This window comes from Oncorhynchus tshawytscha, linkage group LG08 (genome assembly GCF_018296145.1).
Source record: "Oncorhynchus tshawytscha isolate Ot180627B linkage group LG08, Otsh_v2.0, whole genome shotgun sequence".
Classification (NCBI taxonomy): domain Eukaryota; kingdom Metazoa; phylum Chordata; class Actinopteri; order Salmoniformes; family Salmonidae; genus Oncorhynchus; species Oncorhynchus tshawytscha.
This window is the reverse complement of record NC_056436.1, coordinates 62362784-62386344: the sequence shown is the minus strand read 5'-3', so window position 1 is coordinate 62386344 and position 23561 is coordinate 62362784. Positions and strand designations below refer to the sequence as shown.

General features: G+C 45.1%; 2 protein-coding genes and 1 long non-coding RNA gene across 5 annotated transcripts; all 3 read right to left on the bottom strand.

Annotated features, from left to right (window-relative positions):
* Positions 1 to 1188: 1188 nt before the first annotated feature.
* On the bottom strand, positions 1189 to 5472 carry LOC112257082 (neuronal acetylcholine receptor subunit alpha-9-II-like). The gene is given in 5 exon segments (XM_042326267.1): positions 1189 to 2009; positions 2099 to 2429; positions 3713 to 3858; positions 3921 to 4063; positions 4967 to 5472. Coding segments are annotated over 5 exon segments (1464 nt in total). The 5' UTR covers positions 5443 to 5472; the 3' UTR covers positions 1189 to 1641.
* Positions 5473 to 9172: 3700 nt separating this feature from the next.
* LOC112256137 (ubiquitin-conjugating enzyme E2 K) lies at positions 9173 to 12843 on the bottom strand. Of its 3 annotated transcripts, none has more exons than XM_042325752.1 (8): positions 12415 to 12843; positions 11873 to 11950; positions 11394 to 11487; positions 11033 to 11091; positions 10833 to 10915; positions 10611 to 10710; positions 10284 to 10412; positions 9173 to 10072 (listed from the first exon to the last, which is right to left on the bottom strand). In XM_042325752.1, the coding sequence occupies exons 6-8, from the start codon at positions 10698 to 10700 to the stop codon at positions 9998 to 10000; spliced, it is 294 nt and encodes a 97-aa protein (XP_042181686.1). In that variant the 5' UTR covers positions 10701 to 10710; positions 10833 to 10915; positions 11033 to 11091; positions 11394 to 11487; positions 11873 to 11950; positions 12415 to 12843; the 3' UTR covers positions 9173 to 9997. The 3 variants fall into 3 exon arrangements, with proteins under 3 accessions (XP_042181686.1, XP_024284920.1, XP_024284919.1); XM_024429152.2 differs by lacking the exon at positions 12415 to 12843 and adding an exon at positions 12100 to 12387; XM_024429151.2 differs by lacking the exon at positions 11873 to 11950.
* Positions 12844 to 16157: 3314 nt separating this feature from the next.
* On the bottom strand, positions 16158 to 17652 carry LOC112257083. Its single transcript, XR_002954501.2, has 4 exons — positions 17497 to 17652; positions 17113 to 17322; positions 16684 to 16928; positions 16158 to 16577 (listed from the first exon to the last, which is right to left on the bottom strand). It is a non-coding gene; the product is annotated as an uncharacterized LOC112257083 (long non-coding RNA).
* Between the last annotated feature and the right edge of the window lie 5909 nt (positions 17653 to 23561).

Below are 23561 nucleotides of genomic sequence, written 5' to 3'. Positions count from 1 at the left end.
ATGACATTCACTTCCCTGAAGAGGATGATGACTGCTCAGGCTGAACTCCTTCCTGAGGAGGAATAGACTGGCATTAACATGTCAGAGGAGTTTCACCAGTTATGTATCAGTAAAGACAATGTACTATTTGTTACCTAAACGCCTCATCTCTTTAACACTGGTTGGTTATGAAACAAGTAACCATGGCAGCGTTTACACAGACAGCCCAATTCTGATCTTTTTTTCACTAATTGGTCTTTTGACCAATCAGATCAGCTCTGAAAAACAGCTGGTGTGAAAAGATCTGATGTGACTGGTCAAAAGACCAATTAGTGGAAAAAAAGATCAGAATTATGCTGCTGCATCCTAAGGTCCTCCCCTCTGTATTGACTCAATACATTATAGAAAGTCAGATAAAGGGATATATGACCAATCAACATTTGTTGTTTTTTGTGTGTAAACCACATGTAAAGTGATTGTTGTAAAGACATCTGATTTGTCCCCTAATTGAGTGAGTGTCCCCTAATTGTCATGGGTCTGTGGCATCCATCTGTGCCCGGTTCAGGTGGAGAGAGATGAGAGATGTCTGCCCTCTGCTGGATATACAGGGTAGTAGTGACAATAGGCTCCATAGGGACAAATGGGGATCAACTGTTTTTTAACTGAGGTATATAGGGGGCTCACTGGTCATACACTTTGTCCTTTGAGTGGTTGACTACTTCCATGAGGTGAGTAGTGTCAGGCGTACACGACCCTACTACAATCACGACCTGCCACGCACACCTGAACGTTACCAAGTTCATGGTATGGGTGACTGGAGGGGGTAAACTCATTGTGTTGCATAATTTATGGTCCATATTATCTTAGATCTACACAGCGCCTGTTTGGAAACAAAGCAGTCATTAACTAAATGATTTTGAAGAGAAAAATGATTCCAGGCCTGTGGATCCAGAGCGAGGCCTTTGTCACTGAAACCCCTGGAGTCTGATTTCAGACTGGTGAATAAGACGTGATGGTTCCTCTGGTTCTATTTAGTGGAGAGATGAGGATAGGAAGGGTGAATGGAGTTCAGAGGCAATTGGTTATTAGTGTGTGTACTGTTCATTTGCACACATTTTACACTTGCAGTTACATTTGAAGCAATTTAATACATTTTATGTTTTTAATTTAAAATGTATTTGTCTGTCTGTAAGGAGATGACAAGCAAGAGTGAAATGATTTGACTTCAGTAATGTCATATAACAGTCCAATAGTCTTTCTTCCATTGTTGTCATGGCGCCTTGCCGATAAACAGAATGCTCATGAGGAAGACCATGATGAAGAAGATCCACATAAAATAACCTATCCATCACCCTGGCAACCTTCTTCCACTCTGCCTGGTGGCGCAAGAGGCCCTCTGCCACCGGAAGCAGATGGCGATGTACTCCACGTTCCGCACCAGCTTGGAGTCCACCCCGGGTAAGCTGATGCCATGACTACAGAACACACAGGGGTCAAAGGTTACTGAGGCCACCACAGCAGCGACCACGGTTGCCTTTTCAACCTCTGGACAGCATGGAAGCGCCTCCTCACAGCAATCCCCCAGGGAGAGGTTCCCGTTGGACTCAAAACCTTCGTACTTGGAGCTGGGTCTTCTAATCTCTGGTGATGTGGTGTTGGGGGTCAAGGCTTGGGGTGACGTTGAGGTCCAGGGGTTTGGGATCCGGAGTGTTTGTGGCGGTACTGGTTCTCTCGCCCGCTGTGGCCTCCCAGTTTCCCATTGGCCTGGTGGTGGGGCTGAAGATGGGGTGGTGGAAGTAGTCCTGTCCATAGTGTGAGGAGGAAGAGGAGGGGGAAGAGGTGGCAGGGACACAGTTCTCTCTCTCTCACCTCGTAGACCAAGATGATCTTGGGCATGTAGTTGATGATGAGGACTTTGGCCCAATGGGGGACGGGTTTGGCGTCGGCACAACAGAAATGGATGTTCATGATGAAGACGGTGAGAGCTGTGGAGGCTGTGATCATTGTCATGGTAGCAACGTACCACTTTCCTGTGTGACAGACAGAAGAGAGAAAAACAACTTACTTCATGTAAATACATGGATTCTATGTGTGTGTGTGTGTGTGTGTCTGCACTCACCAATAAGGGGTACATAATCAGACGACGGCATTCTCTCGGCCACCATGAGCTGGAGCACTGTCAAGGCCAGGGACACCTTCTCCCCAGAGTCAGCTGGCAGGTAGAAGCCCAGCGGGGCCAGGAAGGAGATGAGGAAGTGGGGCAGAAGGTTAAAGATGTAGAAGGAGGAGTGGCGTTGTAGCAGGACGGTGTAGGTGATATCAGGGTAGGGATCGGAGCAACAGCCGTACATGATGACGATCTTGGTGGCCGGCATGCCGTGGCATTCCCACTTCACGTTCTCCACGAAGTCCGGCAGGTCCTCACTGTCCATGCCCATGGCTATGTCAACCTGGGAAGAGACATCGGAATAGAGGGTGAAATACAGTAGGAGTGTAACAGTGGTGTTTCAGAGCATGTATAATGCACACACACACAATGACTTTGTCTGCATTGCTAATGGCAGAATGACATCACCACATACAGGACTGTGTGTCTGCCTGTCTGTGGTAGGGCAGTCTGAAGCAGTAGGACAGGGTGTCTGCCTGTCTGTGGTAGGGCAGTCTGAAGCAGTAGGACAGGGTGTCTGCCTGTCTGTGGTAGGGCAGTCTGAAGCAGTAGGACAAGGACAGGGTGTGTCTGCCTGTCTGTGGTAGGGCAGTCTGAAGCAGTAGGACAGGGTGTATCTGTCTGTCTGCGGTAAGGCATTCTGAAGCAGTAGGACAAGGTGTGTCTGCCTGTCTGTGGTAGGGCAGTCTGAAGCAATAGGACAGGGTGTGTCTGCCTGTCTGTGGTAGGGCAGTCTGAAGCAGTAGGACAAGGTGTGTCTGCCTGTCTGTGGTAGGGCAGTCTGAAGCAATAGGACAGGGTGTGTCTGCCTGTCTGTGGTAGGGCAGTCTGAAGCAGTAGGACAGGGTGTGTCTGCGGTAGGGCATTCTGAAGCAGTAGGACGAGGTGTGTCTGCCTGTCTGTGGTAGGGCATTCTGAAGCAGTAGGACAAGGACAGGGTGTGTCTGCCTGTCTGTGGTAGGGCAGTCTGAAGCAGTAGGACAGGGTGTGTCTGCGGTAGGGCATTCTGAAGCAGTAGGACAAGGTGTGTCTGCCTGTCTGTGGTAGGGCAGTCTGAAGCAGTAGGACAAGGACAGGGTGTGTCTGCCTGTCTGTGGTAGGGCATTCTGAAGCAGTAGGACAGGGTGTGTCTGCCTGTCTGTGGTAGGGCATTCTGAAGCAGTAGGACAGGGTGTGTCTGCCTGTCTGTGGTAGGGCATTCTGAAGCAGTAGGACAAGCACAGGGTGTGTCTGCCTGTCTGTGGTAGGGCATTCTGAAGCAGTAGGACAGGGTGTGTCTGCCTGTCTGTGGTAGGGCATTCTGAAGCAGTAGGACAGGGTGTGTCTGCCTGTCTGTGGTAGGGCATTCTGAAGCAGTAGGACAGGGTGTGTCTGCCTGTCTGTGGTAGGGCATTCTGAAGCAGTAGGACAGGGTGTGTCTGCCTGTCTTTCTTTCAGGCTCACCAAGTTGTCACCATTTAACTTTTATACTGACACAGGAGACAGTCTAAATAACAAAAGTATGTGTGTGTGTGTGTGTGTGTGTGTGGTGTGTGTGTGTGTGGTGTGGGTGCCCATCCTGTACACCTTGTTGCCGTTGTATGTCCAGGAGCCAAATGTGAGGTTGCACTCCTGGCTGTGGAAGGGGAAGTAGGAGACAACCACCACAAAGGAGCTCAAATTCAAATTACAATTCATGCACCAACAGTTATTGTTGGTAAGGGAGGTTGTTTCTAGATAGCAGAAATGATTATGGTCTAGAGGCTGTACTGTACAGTATATCTGTGTGACGTACGGGCGTACTTGTTATAGAGGACGAGGTCAGGCCTCCACACCAGACTGCTGGGTATCCGGATGACCTCCAGGCCATCATAGTCCTCCTTGTTCCACCTCAGGTAGGCATTGTGCCACATCTGACGAATCCACAGCTATCAATACCTGGTTCCTCTCATCCTGCACACACAGACACAGATACTGTATAAACACACACACACACACACACACACACACACACACACACATGCAGGTGCCCACATACCGCAGACACATGCACACAGCAGTCACACACACACAAGACATGTGGACACACACACAGATAAGGGCAATATACTAGCGAACAGTCTTATTCTTCTTGTCATTGTCTCTCTCATTAGCCCACTAAAGTCTCAGAATAGCTTTCATACAGTGAAATTCAGACCCAGCTATCTGTCAATATCAGGTGGATGAGGAGTTTAGATGTGTGTGTGGGGGGGGTCACTGCCAGAACCTGACACATTGCTTGACCAAAGCATGGAACCAAGGAGTAATGGGAAACTCAAAACACACACACCATTAGTCTGTCTGCATATCATCCCTGAGACACGGAGTGAGTTGGCAGTAGGACAGCTCTCTTTAGAGAGCACTGGACAAGGTACACTTAGTAACACACACACACACAAATGGGAGGTTGACACTCCACTGAACTGAAAGAGTATATGGTTGCTAACTGTAGGCCTGTACAGTACATCTGACGTCTCTCATACACATCAACAGAGGAACTAATTGGGTAACTAATACAGCATGTTCAAGGTACAGTACTTGTGCCTTGCATACATAGGTAAAAGAACAGGTGAGTCACAGAGTTGACGGACTATACGTGTCTTAGCAATGAGCAGAACAGCGCTGGCTGCTGCCTGGTTCCTCTGATCTAAAGTACATGATCTCTCTCTACGATATCTCTCAGAAGAGTTATCCTCTGTATAGGTACACACAGTATTTGATCAGGGGATATACATTTAGTCAAAGCCTCATTGTGAGAAGCCGGTCATAGATTACCAGTGGTCCTCTACTCGTCGCTGAGACCTAGTCAGTAATCTCTGAGACATGCCTTTGATCTGGGAGAGAGTGATCTGCACGGTGACGTTCAGGGCTGTGTCTGTGTCCTCCACTGGCCACAGGGCTTTGTCTGTGTCCTCCACTGGCCACAGGGCTTTGTCTGTGTCCTCCACTGGCCACAGGGCTGTGTCTGTGTCCTCCACTGGCCACAGGGCTTTGTCTGTGTCCTCCACTGGCCACAGGGCTGTTTCTGTGTCCTCCACTGGCCACAGGGCTGTGTCTGTGTCCTCCACTGGCCACAGGGCTTTGTCTGTGTCCTCAACTGGCCACAGGGCTTTGTCTGTGTCCTCAACTGGCCACAGGGCTTTGTCTGTGTCCTCAACTGGCCACAGGGCTTTGTCTGTGTCCTCAACTGGCCACAGGGCTTTGTCTGTGTCCTCAACTGGCCACAGGGCTTTGTCTGTGTCCTCAACTGGCCACAGGGCTTTCGAGTAGTTCTCCATCAGGTCAGTGAGCAGCTGCTGTGCGTACTGGCCCTGGGCCGAGTGGGCCACTACAATAGGAGAATAGAAGTCAGTCTTATTTGTGAAAGAATACAGAAGGTAGGCCAATTTGTTGTATGTACTGTATGTGTGTATGTATAGTCGTGGCCAAAAGTTGAGAATGACACAAATATTCATTTTCACAAAGTTCATTTTCACAAAGTCTGCTGCCTCAGAGCCTTTAGATATTTTTGTCAGATGTTACTCTGGAATACTGAAGTATAATTACAAGCATTTCATAAGTATTAAAGGCTTTATTGACACTTACATGAAGTTGATGCAAAGAGTCAATATTTGCAGTGTTGACCCTTCTTTTTCAAGACCTCTGCAATCCGCCCTGGCATGCTGTCAATTAACTTCTGGGCCACATCCTGACTGATGGCAGCCCATTCTTGCATTATCAATGCTTGAAGTTTGTCAGAATTTGTGAGTTTTTGTTTGTCCACCTGCCTCTTGAGGATTGACCACAAGTTCTCAACGGGATTAAGGTCTGGGGAGTTTCCTGGCCATGGACCCAAAAGATCAATGTTTTGTTCCCTGATCCACTTAGCTATCGCTTTTGCCTTATGGCAAGGTGCTCCATCATGCTGGAAAAGGCATTGTTTGTCACCAAACTGTTCCTGGATGTTTGGGAGAAGTTGCTCTCTGAGGATGTGTTGGTACCATTCTTTATTCATGGCTGTGTTGTTAGGCAAAATTGTGAGTGAGCCCATTCCCTTGGCTGAGAAGCAACCCCACACATGAATGGTCTCAGGATGCTTTACTGTTGGCATGACACAGGACTGATGGTAGCTCTCACCTTGTCTTCTCCGGACAAGCTTTTTTCCGGATGCCCCAAACAATCAGAAAGGGGATTCATCAGAGAAAATGACTTTACCCCAGTCCTCTGCAGTCCAATCCCTGTACCTTTTGCAGAATATCAGTCTGTCCCTGATGTTTTTCCTGGAGAGAAGTGGCTTCTTTGCTGCCCTTCTTCACACCAGGCCATCCTTCAAAAGTCTTCACCTCACTGTGCGTGCAGATGCACTCACACCTGCCTGCTGCCATTCCTGAGCAAGCTCTGTACTGGTGGTGCCCCGATCCCGCAGCTGAATCAACTTTAGGAGACGGTCCTGGCGCTTGCTGGACATTCTTGGGCGCCCTGAAGCCTTCTTCACAACAATTGAGCCTCTCTCCTTGAAGTTCTTGATGATCCGATAAATGGTTGATTTAGGTGCAATCTTACTGGCAGCAATATCCTTGCCTGTGAAGTCCTTTTTGTGCAAAGCAATGATGACGGCACGTGTAACCATGGATGACAGAGGAAGAACAATGATTTTAAGTACCACCCTCCTTTTGAAGCTTCCAGTCTATTATTCGACCTCAATCAGCATGACAGAGTGATCTCCAGCCTTGTCCTCGTCAACACTCACACCTGTGTTAATGAGAGAATTACTGACATGATGTCAACTGATCCTTTTGTGGCAGGGCTGAAATGCAGTGGAAATGTTTTGGGGGGATTCAGTTCATTTGCATGGCAAAGAGGGACTTTGCAATTAATTGCAATTCATCTGATCACTCTTCATAACATTCTGGAGTATATGCAAATTGCCGTCATACAAACTGAGGCAGCAGACTTTGTGAAAATTAATATTTGTGTCATTCTCAAAACTTTTGCCCACGACTAAGGCACCGGTGGTATGTTATTAGACCCATGGAATGCTGGTTCAAGCCTCCCTCCATTGTTACCCACTCAATGGACTGAATAGCCCACATTGGGGAAGGGTCCTGTCTCGAGAGTTGTCTGGGGTGTGGAAAGATGTAATCCAATGCGTAAAATGAGCTCACTGGGACGTTTTAAATATAAAAGCAACAATGTCAATCTAGGTCAGAAATAAGACTGTTAATATAATTTAAAATAAGACAGACATACGTTTCCATTTCCATGGGCTTAACTCCATTGTAGGATTTCCCAAACACATCCTAAGTACAGCTAATGTCACTGACTTACCATCGAGCAAAAACATCGCAAAGCACACAATTGGAAACATCTTCCGCTTTTAGGATGAATGTCCAGAAGGAACCAGGAGGAAGTTGGATCAACACACACCCGCTCATTTGTTTAAATCCATCCAGGTTTGCATGGCGTCCATTCAACCCCAATTGAACTCAATTGCTTATAACAGCCCTCCTCGCGCTTTAGGGCAGCAGAGGTTGCATGCCCGCTCAGATACGGAATAGGACCCCGGCTATCACGTAGAAGGCAGAGACCGGGGAAACCAGGACAAATCAAATCAAACCAGATGCCCCCGGACCATAGGCACAACACACAGGATGTATTCAGCTGTAAGATCAAACTATTGGCAGGTGTGCTCACGAGGCAGACACTGGTTGAAGCAGAAGGTTCAATGTAATAGGCTTAGGCCTACCAATTTGTTGATCAATGGGCTTGGATATCAGGTTTGGATAGGGCATAGGAATGGTTTGTGTGATTTTATCATCATGGATACCAGGGTAATCAAATGTTTAGGCCTACAATTTCCAATCAAATACAAAGACTGGATGTGGGTTTTGGTTGCCTTGGAGGGCCCTTAGGAGACCTGGGTAATGGGGCATTGAGGGAATAGATGGTGCAGGATTATATCTGGGTGGTATAACCAGTAGACGTGTTCCTATGAGGGTATTCAAGTCCAAAACATAGGGTTGTCTTCTTCACAAAACCTAAAGCTGGGACCTAAGCTGTTGCCACCCTGACACTTACTCAGATCACATCTCACTTTACTAAGTATCACCTACACTAAATCCCAGAGCTTTTCTCAGCTCTGGCAGAAGACTTTGGTGGTGTGTCAGGGGAGAGATATTCATCAAGGTAACAAAGAGAGATACAAAACAAGCTTCTGTGACTTGGGAAACCTGAGGTTGGCTTTGTCTGTATCTCGATAGCAGGTGTCGCTGTGCAGCAGGGGAGTCTGCATGGGTCGCAATAGGGAAACTAAGGCCTAACTCCAGCCCCCAGACACAGTAGGCCTATTTACACACAGACTGATACAAGCTTGTGTGTAAGGGCATTCTTCCCAGTGCAGGCATGCTGCAACATGGGTATCGGAGAGCACTGCCAGGTTCACTCCTGTGTTAAAAGATGGACTTGTTGGCAAGGCTGGCTCAGACACAACACGCTACATACCCTGCCATCTGGTTGTGTTCAGCCTAATAACTCTCGCCTGACTACACAAACAATATGCTCTGTGGCTTTTCTCAAACAAGAACTGATAGCCCATTGTACAATGTGTTAATCTAGTTCATGCTCCGATCCACTAGCATGTGGGGTTTTAATCATGTCTAGACAGAATCAACCCATTTAGTAAGTCCTTCCATGCTACTGATAGTGCAGTGCATACAAATTCAATTATTTAAATAAACATGCATATGTATGCAGCCTGCTTACACACACACACACACAATTCTATATTGTATTGCATATGTTTGTTCTACTTTCCTCAAGTATATAATTCCCACTGGACTTTGTTTCTTCCAGCATTATAAATTTAGCTTCTCACCCTAGATTTTTGTACACATACAGGGAGGGAAGACTACTAATCACACACACAAATGCAAACACACAATACTCAAAGTAATTTGGCAATATAATGAATTTCTAAAGAGCAAATAAAACACCACACATTTTGGATTAATTTACACAGACTTTAATAGCTTTATTTACAGATGAATTCTTTTGACAGGTTTTTTTTTTTTTTAAACCTCTGTTGGCATTGTTCAGTGGATGCGATATCTTTCAAACCACTTCATTTTTTTTAAACTCCCAGTCTTAAATTTGCTTGAGTAGCGTTATCGGTAAACAGTGCGCTGAGCGTTTCTGTTTTTTGTTTTCTTTCTCTTTTTAAAAACGGGAATCTAATCGTCTTCCTGTAGGAGGCCAGAACCAGATAGAAAAAGGGGGAAGAAGAAAGAGTGATGATGATGATGATAGTCATGACAGGGTTGAGAGGGGTGGGGCTCCCTGCTGATGGGATGGAGAGTTTAGGATGGTAAGACTGAGCCAGTTGACACATCATGTGGATACTGCAAGTGCTAGGAAACATCAGTGATGTGGTAAGTGCCAAAATGGTGGAGATTTCTCAGCTTACTTTCTTCAAGGTCATAACTGATGTAAAAGGATTGTATACGTCATAGGACGCCGGTGGAGAATGTTGAGACAAAGCCAGCGACTGAAGGAGTTGGGATGGTAATGGACATGAATAGCATGAGTAGAGAGGGAGAGGAATGGCACATGGCCTAAGGGAAGGAGTCATTTGATTGAGGTATGTGAAATGATGGCAGGGAACAGTGCCAACATGAAGATGGCAAGGAAGATGGAGGAGAGTGGTACAGAGATGTTGACAATGGGAGAAATGCCAGGAGGTTGAAAGGGGGTATCCAACAGGTAGATAAGAGGGGTGAGGGGTCAGAGGGACAGCAGAGAAAAGGGCTTCAGATGGAGGGAGACTGAAGGAGAGGGGTCAGATGGGGGCATTGAGACTCAGTTACTGAGCAGTAGCTCTGTTGCTGTCTCCACATCCCAGGATTTCGACGACAACGCCACTATTACTGCATTCTGTGGAGACGGGACAAACAGGAGTGTAAGAAGTTTAGAACACTGTCAGAACTGTGCTACAGTATTCAAAACACAAAACTGAGATCCATTGGTGAACCATATTAAAATGGGATCAAAGAACATCACCTATCAACAGTGGTCTTGTAATACCATAATAAAGCATAAATGACTTATGAAGGTATGAGACAGTAATAAGGGGTTGGTCACTCACTTTGTCAAAGCCCATGGCACAGAGTTTGTCTATTTTGCGTGTGTACTCTGGGCTGGAGGAGGGGGCGCCAGCATACACATGAGACCAGAGTCTGGCCGTCTGTTTGAACATCTCTGGGTTCTGCTTATACTGGGGGGGGGGGAGAGAAAGAAATAAAGAACACATCACAATACCGAGCAGGCAGCAGCATAGAAACCTCACTAGGTGACAATTTAGTAAATCACATTTACTCAACGAACAAATGGCAAAATCTACAAACAAATTAGAGGCATACTTATTATGCATACTCTCCTTCTCTCACACACAGACACCCAGTGTTCCTCTCACCTGATTGGCCACCACAGCGTCCTGTGGGTCATCTGGCTCTGCAGCTGCCAGTAAGGCCTGTAGTGACAACAGCACTGTCCTCAGCGTCATAGCTGCCGCCCTGTCAGACACACAGAGGAGATGGTATTAGAGTACTAAGAACTGGGATCATCCGTAACTAAGACATGACAATTATTTTTTTAAATTATTTTTTAAAAAGAGTATTGGAACAGAGTGACTTACCACTGGTCTTTGAGGATGTCCAGACATATAGCACCTGTGACTGAGCTGATGTTGGGATGCCAGATCTTTGTGATAAATCGCACCTGGGAAGCACATAAACAAGCAAGTGAATTAGCAAAGGACTTCTCCCTGGCACAGGTCAATGTTGACAAAATTCACAACTGAACAATAAACATTAGAATGTTATTTTGTATACATACCTTTGGTGGATTGAAGGGATATGTTTCTGGAATTTTAATTTCTAGTTGATATCTGCCACCTGAAAAATACAGAAAGCAAATAGTTATGACAGCAAGAACGCCAACATATGCACAAGTACTGACTAAAATATGGGATCAAGCGACTGCTCAAACCTTCTGTAACCTTTTGCATGACACAAGCCTAGCTCCCTTGATGGAAAAATGCTTTGAATCCTATTGTGGCGCAGTAGACAGACTAGAGTTTGACTCAGGTAAGCTAAATAAGTCTGCCTCAGCCCTCAACTAAACACAGGTAGGCGTGTCCCAGGTAAACCAGTTAGGTGTGTCCACAGTCCCAAGTCAGTAAACCCCGGCCTCTCACCTTCATACGGCGTGTCAGGTGGCCCTGCAATCTCCCCCTTCAGCTCTGTGAAGTTCTCATCCACTAGGTCCACCTTTATCTGGTTTCTACTCGTCTGTCAGAGAAGGAGAGAAGCAGAGGTCATCAGTTGGTTCTGTCACAGAGCATGTGCTGGGGTGTAAGGAAAGGAGGGGTAGCCATAAGAGGGTACCTCATCTCTACCCAACTTCCTCTCAACAGACATACTCACAGAACGATCGGTGACAGCTAATACGTTCACATGACCTGTTTCCTTCCACTTGAATATGATATAATTTGATAAGAAGCAACAGTATGAGAACTTTGTCAGGTCCAAGTTGTGCTACAGATTCTTACGGGATATGCAAAACTAGTTGGCTAACGTTAACTCCATTCACAAATAAAATACTACCATGACATGACACTTATGTTGCTCAATACCTTTAACTATCAATGCATGGCATGAAGCATGTCATAATCACCTGCAACAGGACAAGAAGGTAGAAAATGTCACGCTAGCTTTCGAACCCAAATCTGCCAATGCGGCAGAAGTTGACACCCTGGTAGTAAAAACACAGCGTTAACTGTGGGTGGCAAATATCATACTTCTTAGTTGACTAGTTAGCTACCACCCATCGTCTGACGTTAGAAAGGTTAATTAAGCCTCATATTAAACCAGCGTGACTTTTTTCAATGCTTAGCTAGCTACCTTCGCTGGAAACGCTAACGTTAGCATCAAGGCAGGGAATTTCCTGTAGGCTAGTTAAGTTAGCAGCATAACGTTCACCAACGTTGCGAACAATCCAGTCACGCGTTCCTTCCTTGGCCTCCGTTACAGGGTAGTTAGCGCCTTGTCCTTCACCTTTGTTAACATCTGGCTAAGTAACCTCAGTAGCTAGCTAGCATATAATAAAACACTCATTTTCAACAACAGTCAATCGTGTTAGACACCAACTCAGTTAGCTTGCTAGCTAGCTAGATATTTAGCGTATCGTTCACGGTCGATTGAAAAAAATAAGCCCACCTCCTCGCTTTTGAGAACCTCTTTAAATTCCCGTTTTATCCTTTGAACCGCGATGTTGGCCATGATTTCGCCGTGTTTCTGTCGGAAGGGAACACGATCCTCTCGCTCAGTCAGGCCTCGCTTGGCTTCAGCCCTACTAGTAGCTAGCTAACCCAGCTAATTCGCAGTCCCCCTCGCACTTTCGTTCTTTCTGCCTGTCACTTTTGGATCCAAGTAACAATAACAGTTGCAAGGGTACAGCTAGTTACCACTAAATGCTAAGTTCTGCGCAAACGTGACTGAGCCACGATGTCATAAAATATATCGCTAGCTAGTTACTAAAGAGCCGAGGGACATGTGTATTTTCTGGAAGAATTGTCACAATGTACGCAGTTGACAGTTTGTGATGCTGGAAACATTTTAATACCAACTGCATGCAAGCTGAAAAGCGGATCATGTGATTTCGACAGCATTGCTTTGCTGTACGTTTACTTGTCATTAGTTCCCTCCTTGTCATTACATTCCAGAGACGCTTGTCTGCAATAACTGGTACACCTATTTATTGTGAGTGGACGATGAAAAACAGGCCTAGAATTGCTTATATATGCTTGATTATATTGTCCAAAGTATAATTTAATTTATAAATAATTACACTGTACATTTAACATATTTATTGTTACCTATCTGGACCTCAATGATGCAACAATGAGGCAACATTCAGAATCTGCCTATAGAAAAAGATGTATCTGGGACAACTCTCAATTTAGCAGTATATACGTATATATGGTTCACTGCTTCATACACCCTTGCTGGATCTAGAATGCTGATGAGGAAACGATAAGCATAGGACGAGAACAACGTCCAAAATGATTCTATCAAAACAAACAAAGCCTTTCCTCATTTGTATTAGTGGTCTTTGACTGTCACAAACTAGAAAAACTGCTTCATGTGGAGATGCCATATCGCTACAAATGACAGCTCAAGATGACTTAACTATCTACGTATGTCAGTTAATTTACATACTAAAAATCAGACTGTGTTAGACTATGGTATTAATTCATCCTGTACTCTGTCTCTGACTATGTTCTACCTTTCTCAGCCTGTGTATCATGGTCAGCTCTTTCTCTCTGTATTCTCGCCAAGGGCCTTGAACTAGCGTTGGGACATAAGACCCCCACTAGGGGGCAGCAGTGTCTCAAAGAATCAGTGCCCGCACAGCAACATTTCTGGCACAATCAAAGCTTCTACAACAGATAACATCAATTTGAAAAAGGGAAAGCTGCAACACAGTTGTATTTTATTGAATTTCATATATAGCAAATTATGGTTTAATTTACATAATAACATATGTTTTTACAATGACATCACACATCATCTTTACCCCCTCAATAAAATTGCGCAATAAATTAGTCGAACTAAACAAGTGCTTGAGTTGGCCATCCATAGATAACATGGCTCTGGAGCCAAGGGAGAAAAATACTTCTGCCATCAGTTCAGACGCCCTGTGAACTCCCTATGATTACAAGTCTCCAAGACATGAGATCAGGACACTGAGTGATGCACACTAACAAGTCATACAGGGCAGTCTATTGTTGGCCTACACGATACACAATCAGTCTAGGCCCCTTACTTTTTTCAATCTTTATTAATGACCTGCCACTGGCTTTGAGTAAAGCCAGAGTGTCTATGTATGCGGATGACTCAACACTATACATGTCAGCTACTACAGCGACCAAAATGACTGCTTAACAAAGAGGTGCAGTTAGTTTCAGAGTGGGTGGCAAGGAATAAGTTAGTCATAAATATTTCTAAAACTAAAATCATTGTATTTGGGACAAATCAGGTGACCAAACTGCATGGAGTAACCCTGGATTGTAAACTGTCATGGTCAAAATATATTGATACAACAGTAGCTAAGATGGGGAGAATAAAAAAGTCCATAATAAAGCGCTGCTCTACCTTCTTAACAACACTATCAACAAGGCAGGTCCTACAGGCCCTAGTTTCTACCTTCTTAACACTATCAACAAGGCAGGTCATACAGGCCCTAGTTTTGTCTCACCTGGACTATTGTTCAGTCATGTGGTCATGTGCCACAAAAAGGGACTTAGGAAAATTGCAATTGGCTCAGAACAGGGCAGCACGGCTGGGCCTTGGATGTACACAGAGAGCTAATATTAATATGCATGTCAATCTCTCCTTGCTCAAAGTGGTCGATAGATTGACTACATCACTACTTGTATTTATGAGAGGTATTGACATGTTTAAAGCACCGAGTTGTCTGTTTGAACTACTGCAGCACAGCTCGGACATCTATGCATACCCCACAAGACATGTCACCAGAGATCTCTTCACAGTCCCCAAGTCCAGAACAGACTATGGGAGGCGTACAGTACTACATAGAGCCATGACTACATGGAACTCTAGTCCACATCAAGTAACTGATGCAAGCAGTAAAATGTGATTAAAAAAAATATATAAAATACACCTTATGGAACAGCTGGGACTGTGAGGCAACACAAACATAGGCACAGACACATGCCTACACACATAACAGACGCACTACAGACAAATGGATTTTGTACTGTAAATATGTGGTAGTGGTGGAGTAGGGGCCTGAGGGCACACAGTGTGTTGTGAAATCTGTGAATGTATTGTAATGCTTTTAAAATGGTATAAACTGCATTAATTTAGCTGGACCCCAGGAAGAGTAGCTGCTGCCTTGGCAGCATGAGGATTCATAATACATTTCTGATAGTTTATAGGCTACAAACTGTCAATTGTATTCATTGGAGATACATTGTTTTTCAATATGTGGGATCTCTAGCGCTCAGACAGAGACTATTAGTCACTTGGTATTGGTAAAGATGACCCCCTGGCCCTCACTGATCCCGCTGTGTTGAGCACAATCCCATGTGGATTAGAATGAAGTTTCCCCCTAGACACTGCTCTACAGTCAGTTTTGTGTTTTTCCTCTCAGTTCAAGGTTTGGATTTCAGGAGGGTAAGCGGATCCTAGACCTGTCCCCAAGAACCATTACGACAGGACCAAACGCCTAGCAGCTGACCACTCGGATCCTTTGTCACACGCTGCAGGGCCACTCTCTCCCACAGCTGACACTTCATCCCTAATGGGACAGGACACACCGGCACCCCCTACTCCTAGCCCTCTTCCTCCTGACGATGACGACTGCCACTAGCACAGCTAGCGTGATGAGGAGACATGCAGTGAAGAACAGCAGGGGTTTGTTCTCTGAGATGCGAGCGCAGATGGAACACACTGTCCGGCGGTTGCTGACCCTACAGGAAGATGTGACGTTGTTGCCAGGGAAACCACTGCAGTCAATGATCCGTCGTTAGGCTGCGATGGAGGTTTTGGGTTGTGACCGGTGGTGGAAAGAGGTGAAGAGGCCGAACGTGTCGATCCTGCAGTTTCCAGATGTAGAAGCTCTTTAGGTTGACGCCATCTAACTGACGAGCTGGAGTGGAGAGCAGACAGGGAGAAGTGGGAAGTCAGAATCACTATTTCTACATACAGAAAAGCCACTTTAAGCAAAACCAATAACAAGCTGTAGCATGTGTAGGGGCCATAAACCAACTGAGGCTTTGTGGCTACAGTATTGCACAGAATGTTTGTCTCAGTACAACGGGACAGTTCTCACTGGGATTCACTTTAGGATCTCAAAGGTACCTCATACAGTAAAGTGTGAGTTTACTGGATTTTAATTGAAAATGAGAATTTGTTCTTAACTGACTTGCCTGGTTAAATAAAGGTTAAAAAAAAAACACAGAAATCTGAGCGGTGGTTGCATGTGACTCCAGGAAGGGGTTGATGTGTTCTACCCAGTCTGCGTGCAGGGCCAGGGACACATCCTCTGTTGGCTGAGATGCTCCCTCTCATATAGCCTCCAGGCCTTAGTGTGGGCCAGCAGGAGGCTATGGGCTGCCAGATGCTGCGCCTCTCCACTCCATCAGTCTGTTGGGCTCATTGACGGTGATCCAATAACTCACCCAGGGCCCAGCCCTGTAGCCCTGGCCTCCACCGTGCTCCGGTTCAGCCAGCCTCTGGAGCCATGCACCGGGCCAGGCAAGCCCAGCAGAGGGGCTCTGTTCATGGGGTAGTAGAGCATGACCATGGCCTCCAGGCCCTGCTTGCGGAGCTCAGTCAGGAGACAGCGATAGAATCTGTTAAAAAGAGTTTAAAGTGATTTAAAATGCAATGTGTATCCATGCAGGCGTGCATGTTTGCATGTGTATTAAACATTGAATACACACTATACAGTGTGTCTACCCTCAGGGCCTCTGTGTGCACATTAAACAGATCTCCATGGGGCAGGATGAGGGACCAGTTTAGAGCGAAGCGGTAGTGAGATGCCCCTGTGGACTCAAAGAAGCCCAGGTGACCTCAGATGGCCAGGTAATCATCCTGGTGTGGAGCTTGACCCCTTGGACAGGATACAGCGCCCTGTCCCCTGTCAGGTTCCAGCTGTACAGATGGGGGTCCAAGAATTGAGGGGAGAAGGGGTGGAAATGGACCTTTAATTAAGGAGAACAAGAATATACATTGTGTTTATTTCTTACAAGGTGTGTAATGACCTAGCTTGCGTATTGTTCTGTTCGAGAGCTAAAAAAAAGCAGAGCAGTTTTACTAAATAAAATCACAATCTCCTTTCTCCTCCCTCTCTCATCTCTGCATCCTGTCCTCTTCTCATCCCCTCACCTGTACGGTTGAGTCGGCCACGCCCCAGTGGAAGTCACATGGGTAACACCCTTTGACCTCTGGTGGTCTCATCACCAGGGAAACCGTTGTCCTTTACGACCTGCCTGTAGAACTGAGCGGTGGTCTTTGGGACCCCAGTTGTCCTGACTGAAAACCATCCACCAGAAAGCAGGCTGTGTAGCCAAACACTGACACTGGCAAACACCATCGCTGGACACAAACAAACACAGAGAATTAAATGAGGAGACAGTTACCACAGAGGTAGAAATGGCACAACAGTGCAGAGGTTAAATATATTAAAGGTGTCAGTCTGTCAAATATAGTCTTGTTGACCTCTGTTTTCCCTAACCCTGCCCCCTCTTCTACCCACTCCTCCCTCCTCACCTTGCAGCACCTTGTTGATGAACCTCGTCATCAGGTAGATAGCAACTGTATCCGAAGCAGGTACGGGGAGTAAAACATTTCATTGTAACGGACAGCGAAGAGACAGGAACAGTGTCAGAAACAATACGATGCAGCAGCAGGGAACAGAGCAGGGAACTGACAGATATAGGGGAGGAAATAAACAGGAGAAAAGGGAGTCCAGGTGAGTCCAATAACGCTGATGCAAGTCACGAGGGAAGGCAGGTGTGCATGATGGATGGTAGGAGTGCGTGATGCAGGGTAATCTGGCGCCCTCAAGCGCCAGGGAAGGGAAGAGCGGAAGCAGACGTGACAGAATGTAATGAGGTCAAAGTAAAAGTTGTCAAAAATATAAATAGTAAAGTACAGATAACACAAAGAAATACTTAAGTAGTACTTTAAAGTATGTTTTACTTTACTTTACTGTACTTTACAACACTGACCTTGACCCTGACTGACACCCTGAAGATGTTGTGGCATACGATGAAGGGGGCGGTGGAGTCCTCTGTCTCTCAGGCGTGTGAACTCCCATCCCGTACCCCTGGACAGCCACCAAGGTATGGGTTGTGCATGGTGATCCAGTACCTCCATATGAACCCCAGTGCCTCAATATCATCCTACCAGTGGGTGTAACTGTCACTGCCTGTGTCTGTGACACCTCAGTGGGGGGCCTGAGTGGGTGAAGTGGTCCCAGATTGAGGGGCCTGTCCCGGTCCGAGGCCCCCTCGGGTATGGAAGGCAGAGGTCCCAGTGCCCCAGAGGATTCCTGGAGGGAAAGTCCCATTGAGAAAGGACCGGCTCTGGTTGTAAGGCTCTGGGGTGGAGGGCTGCTGCCACTGCCTCCTGCCCTCACCCAGGGAACAGAAAGCCCCGTCCCAGACGATCGCTTCCAGGAGGAGGGAGAGATGGTATGTTACCATATTGCAGCCAAAGTAAGAAGAATGATCCTCTCCAGAGATTTCAAAAATCCTTTAAGAAAAGCTGATCTCATTCTGAGGGACTGTTCTTGTGTGAGTATGAGGGGTCTGGATGTGAAGAATGTGAGGGATCCATGATGGAAGAATAGAAGATGAAGGGATTGAAGCGAACAAGTATAGGAGACATCAACATGTGGAGCCTAGGAGAGGAGCGGTACACTATTCATCTGCCTGACGAACCTGGTTGGACTTACCTATCTCTCTCTCTCTCTACCTCCCTCTCTCTCCCTCCTTTACTCTGTCATCCTCCCTCTCTCTCTCTCCTTTACTCGGTCCTCCTCCCTCTCACTCCCCTTTACTCTCTACTCCTCCTCCCTCTCTCTCTCCTTTACTCTGTCCTCCTCTCTCTCTCTCTCTCTCTCTCTCTCTTTTACTCTGTCCTCCTCCCCTCTCTCTCCTTTACTGTCCTCCTCTCTCTCTCTCTTTCTCTCTCTCTCTCCTTTACTCTGTACTCCTTTCTCTCTCTCCTTTACTCTGTCCTCCCTCTCTCTCTCCTTTACTCTGTCCTCCTCCTCCCCTCTCTACTTTACTCTCTCCTCTCTCTCTCCTTTCTCTGTCCTCTCCCCTCTCTCTCCTTTACTCTGTCCTCCTCCCTCTCTCTCCTTTACTCTGTCCTCCTCTCTCTCTCTCTCTACTTTACTCTGTCCTCATCTCTCTCTCTCTCCTTTACTCTGTCCTCCTCCCTCTCTCTCTCCTTTACTCTGTCCTCCTCCCTCACCTCTCTCTCCTTTCTCTCTGTCCTCCTCCTCCTCCCTCTCTCTCTCCTTTACTCTGTCCTCCTCCCTCTCTTTCTACTTTACGCTGTCCTCATCCTCTCTCTCTCTCTCTCTCTCTCTCTCTCTCTCTCTCTCTCTCTGTCCTCCTCCTCTCTCTCTCTCCTTTACTCTGTCCTCCTCTCTCTCTCTCTACTTTACTCTGTCCTCATCCCTCTCTCTCCTTTACGCTCCTCCTCTCTCTCTCTCCTTTCTCTGTCCTCCTCTCTCTTTCTACTTTACTCTGTCCTCCTCCCTCTCTCTCTCCTTTACTCTGTCCTCCTCTCCCTCTCTCTCTGTCCTTTACTCTGTCCCCCTCTCTCTCCCTCTCTCTCTCCTTTACTCTGTCCTCCTCCCTCTCTCTCCTTTACTCTGTCCTCCTCCCCTCTTTCTCCTTTACTCTGTCCTCCTCTCCTCTCTCTCTCTCTTTACTCTGTCCTCCTCCCTCTCTCTTCTTTACTCTGTCCTCATCTCTCTCTCTCTCTACTTTACTCTGTCCTCATCTCTCTCTCTCTCTCTCTCTCTCTCTCTCTCTCTCTCTCTCTCTCTCTCTCTCTCTCTTTCTCCTCCCTCTCTCTCTCCTTTACTCTGTCCTCCTCCCTCTCTCTCTCCTTTACTCTGTCCTCCTCTCTCTCTCTCCTTTACTCTGTCCTCCTCCCTCTCTCTGACACATAATGTACATTGGGCATGCACAACCACACTCCCCAACACTGACTCATACGGCCAGGAACACACATGCAGCACACACACATTTTGTCAATGATTAGCTTGAACTCTGATCCTCACGTCGACTACATTTACTCTCCCTCCCTCTCTCTCTCTCTCTCTCTCTCTCTCTCACTCTCTCTTTCGATCTCTCTCTCCCTTTCAATCTCATCTCTATCTCACAATCACTTTCTCTTGCTAAATCTTCTAGTCTCCCTCTCTCTCTACACTAACATGTTATTGGAACCATTACTACCTAATGGATATAAGGAACAGATTAGCATGTTCTTGCAGCTATTCAAACCCTAATGACCCGTCTGAAAAATAGCTCAAATAAGGTTGAGTTAAAACCAGTCACCACGCCCTAATAGGGGATTTTTTTCCCTCTTAATTATATCAAAACTTTTACCAGTTGAATGTAGATACAAATATAATATTTATTTGTATTAGCATTTTTCTAAAGTATTGGATTAAAATATTTAAATGAGGTGATATGTCATTAAATATGTGCATATGTCCATATCTGGCAAATCCATTTTTCAGGGCACTGAATTAAGTCAGTCTAAATATTGTTCTTTCATTTTGTTAAGACATTCCAGGACTGGATTTACTCTGAGCAGATTGTGGATAAATACTTTTTAAAACTTTCCATCTGTAAAATACTAAAGACATTTTTGACACATTTTTCTAAAGTAAATGCTATCCAGAATAAATTCACTCTGGGGAAGTCTGGAGAATATATCCAAGGATAACCACACAACATTTGGTGAATATAGATGCTTCTGAAGTTGAGGAAAATTATTTGGCATGTGGGAAGATTGATTTTTGGGAAATGGCAGTTAAAGACAAGTTCACGGAATTTAGACAACCAAACACCAAACACCTGTTTAGATCCAATCACAATGTCTTCAAAGTTACATGTAGTCCAGTTTGTTACATTCTCTATGAAATGTGCTTTTAAATTATGTGTAATTCAATGTAATGAGTTTTGAAATTATGGATTTATGTCCATTTTAAAGTGGCTTAAAATTCACAACATTTTTATGACAGTTGTGTGATATACTAAAGAAAATATACATTTTCATCAAGACTTTTACATTTTTATGTTTGCTTTTTGAAAATACTAATATTAATGGACCAAAATACCAACAAATCTGAAAATTGATAGGTACGTAGATGCAAAAATGTAATTTCAGCCTGTGGCGCCTGGCAGAAAGTTGTTTTGCTGTGGGGCAGATCCACAAGACAAAACTCATGCTCCAATTGGATGACCAAATAAAATACAGTTTAACCTCGGTGCACAAAAGAATCAGAGGAAAAATGCACAGTTCCCTCTGATTTTATGGCCAAATCAGTCATTACTGTTATCCTAGATTTGATTAAAGACAATGACAGGTGAAAACCGACATGATGTTCCACTTGACAAATGGTGTGTCTGTGTGAGTGTTTGCCTATCTTTGATCTGATTTGAGGCAGAGCCGGATGAATCGGGGGCTTAGCGGGGCGAGGACCAAGAGTCAGCAAATAAAAACACAAATACAGATAAAGGAAACACAGTATAGATTTTATTTTTCAATCATTTGGTCAATAGATCAATATTTTACAAAAAACACAAGTGTGAATTCAATTTCATCACAAGCAAATACAGGTAACTGCCAAAATAAAATAAAAGACAGGGTGTTTGGCCAACACAAGCTGCCAGAACAGCTTCGATGCGTCTTGGCATAGATTCTACAAGATGACCTAAACCATGTCAGGAAAATGCACGCCACACCATAACATATCATTTGTATCCCTCATTTACTCAAGTGTTTCCTTTATTTTGGCAGTTACCGGTTGCCTATAGTTGGGAAGGCCACAACTTGGCCAGCATCTGAGCCAAGTATTTGTTGTGTCGTGCCCATAGACATATAATCCATAGAAGGGCTTTCAAACAATTTACCCTGGCAATTTGATTTACACTAGCAATGTCTGCCAGTCATGATTTGAATGGGAACTGCCATCTATGGATCATATTTCTATAGGTTGGTTGCATCTGTCTGTTTGCATTTTTCACATTTCAAAATACAATCGCTGGAAAAACGTACCGTTTGGAAAGCAAATGCATACTGCTGAAAAGAGAAGACTAATCTGTCTGCTGAAAAGAGAAGACTAATCTGTCTGCTCGAAGGAGAAGACTAATCTGCAATATTGTTTTTCAAAGTAGCTCATCTTGAGATATGTAAATTGTTTGTCCCATGTTTAATGATCTGAAATAAAAGATCCCAGAAATGTTCCATATGCACAAAAAGCTTACTTCTCTCAAATGTTGTGCACAAATTTGATTACATCCCTGTTAGTGAGCATTTCTCCTAGACTAAGATAATCCATCCACCTGACAGCTGTGGCATATCAAGAAGCTGATTAAACCGTATTATCATTACACAGGTGCACCTTGCGCTGGGGAAAATAAAGGCCACTCTAAAATGTGCAGTTCTGTCACACAACACAATGCCACAGATGTTGCAAGTTTTGAGGGAGTGTGCAATTGACATGCTGACTTCAGGAATGTCAACCAGAGCTGTTACCAGATAATTTAATGTTAATTTCAATACCGTAAGCCACCTCCAACTTAATTTTAGAAAATGTGTCAATATGTCCAACCGGCCTCACAAACACAGACCATATGTAACCACGCCAGCTCAGGACCTTCACATCCGGCTTCTTCACCTGCGGGATTGTCTGAGACCAGCCACCCAGACAGCTGATGAAACTGAGGAATATTTATGTCTGTAATAAAGCCCTTTGTGAGGAAAAACACTTTCTGATTGGCTGAGCCTGGCTCCCCAGTGGGTGGGCCTTTGCCCTCCCAGGCCCACCCATGGCTGCGCTCCTGCCCAGTAATTTGAAATACATAGATTAGGGCCTAATGAATTCATTTCAATTGACTGATTTCCTTATGTGAACTTTAACTCAGTAAAATCGTTGAAATTGCTGCATGTTGCGTTTATATTTTTGTTCAGTATGTATATTGCCTCCTAATATTCTACAATCTGTTTGTTGCTTTATTGGCCTGGGCAATTGTTTGTTAAAATTCAAAACCAGATTAATCTTAGAGTGGCCACTCGATTCGGCCGTTCATGTGGTATTAAAAAATATTAAGCTGTCTTTTACTGTGTAAATGACTAGAATTGCATGAAATGCGTTCTTAAAAATACATTTTGGGACCCTGCTAACAAATGTTCCCCGTTTGTGGAAATCCTAAAAACGCCTCTGCTCAACTGTAGTCACATGACAGACGTTATAATGGCTTTATTATAAAGGGGCTTTAACTTCAACAGTACATTTACCACACATCCAATTGCAGCTGGGTTCACAGATTTGTTCACAGAAAATGACAGTGTGCCGTGATATTAAAATCCAAAGCCATGGGGCATATGATTTCTTCATCTGGACCTGATTTGAAGAAATAAACACCTTATCATGACATTTGCCACAGGCATTATGAGGTTATGTCAATTTAGTTGGAAAAAAATCCTCCACCTCTAGCCGACCTGACATCAGCAGTGATTCACTACGAATGTAGACCTGCCCCAGTGTCTGTGAGTTAGAGATGTCGACCATGAGTATGACG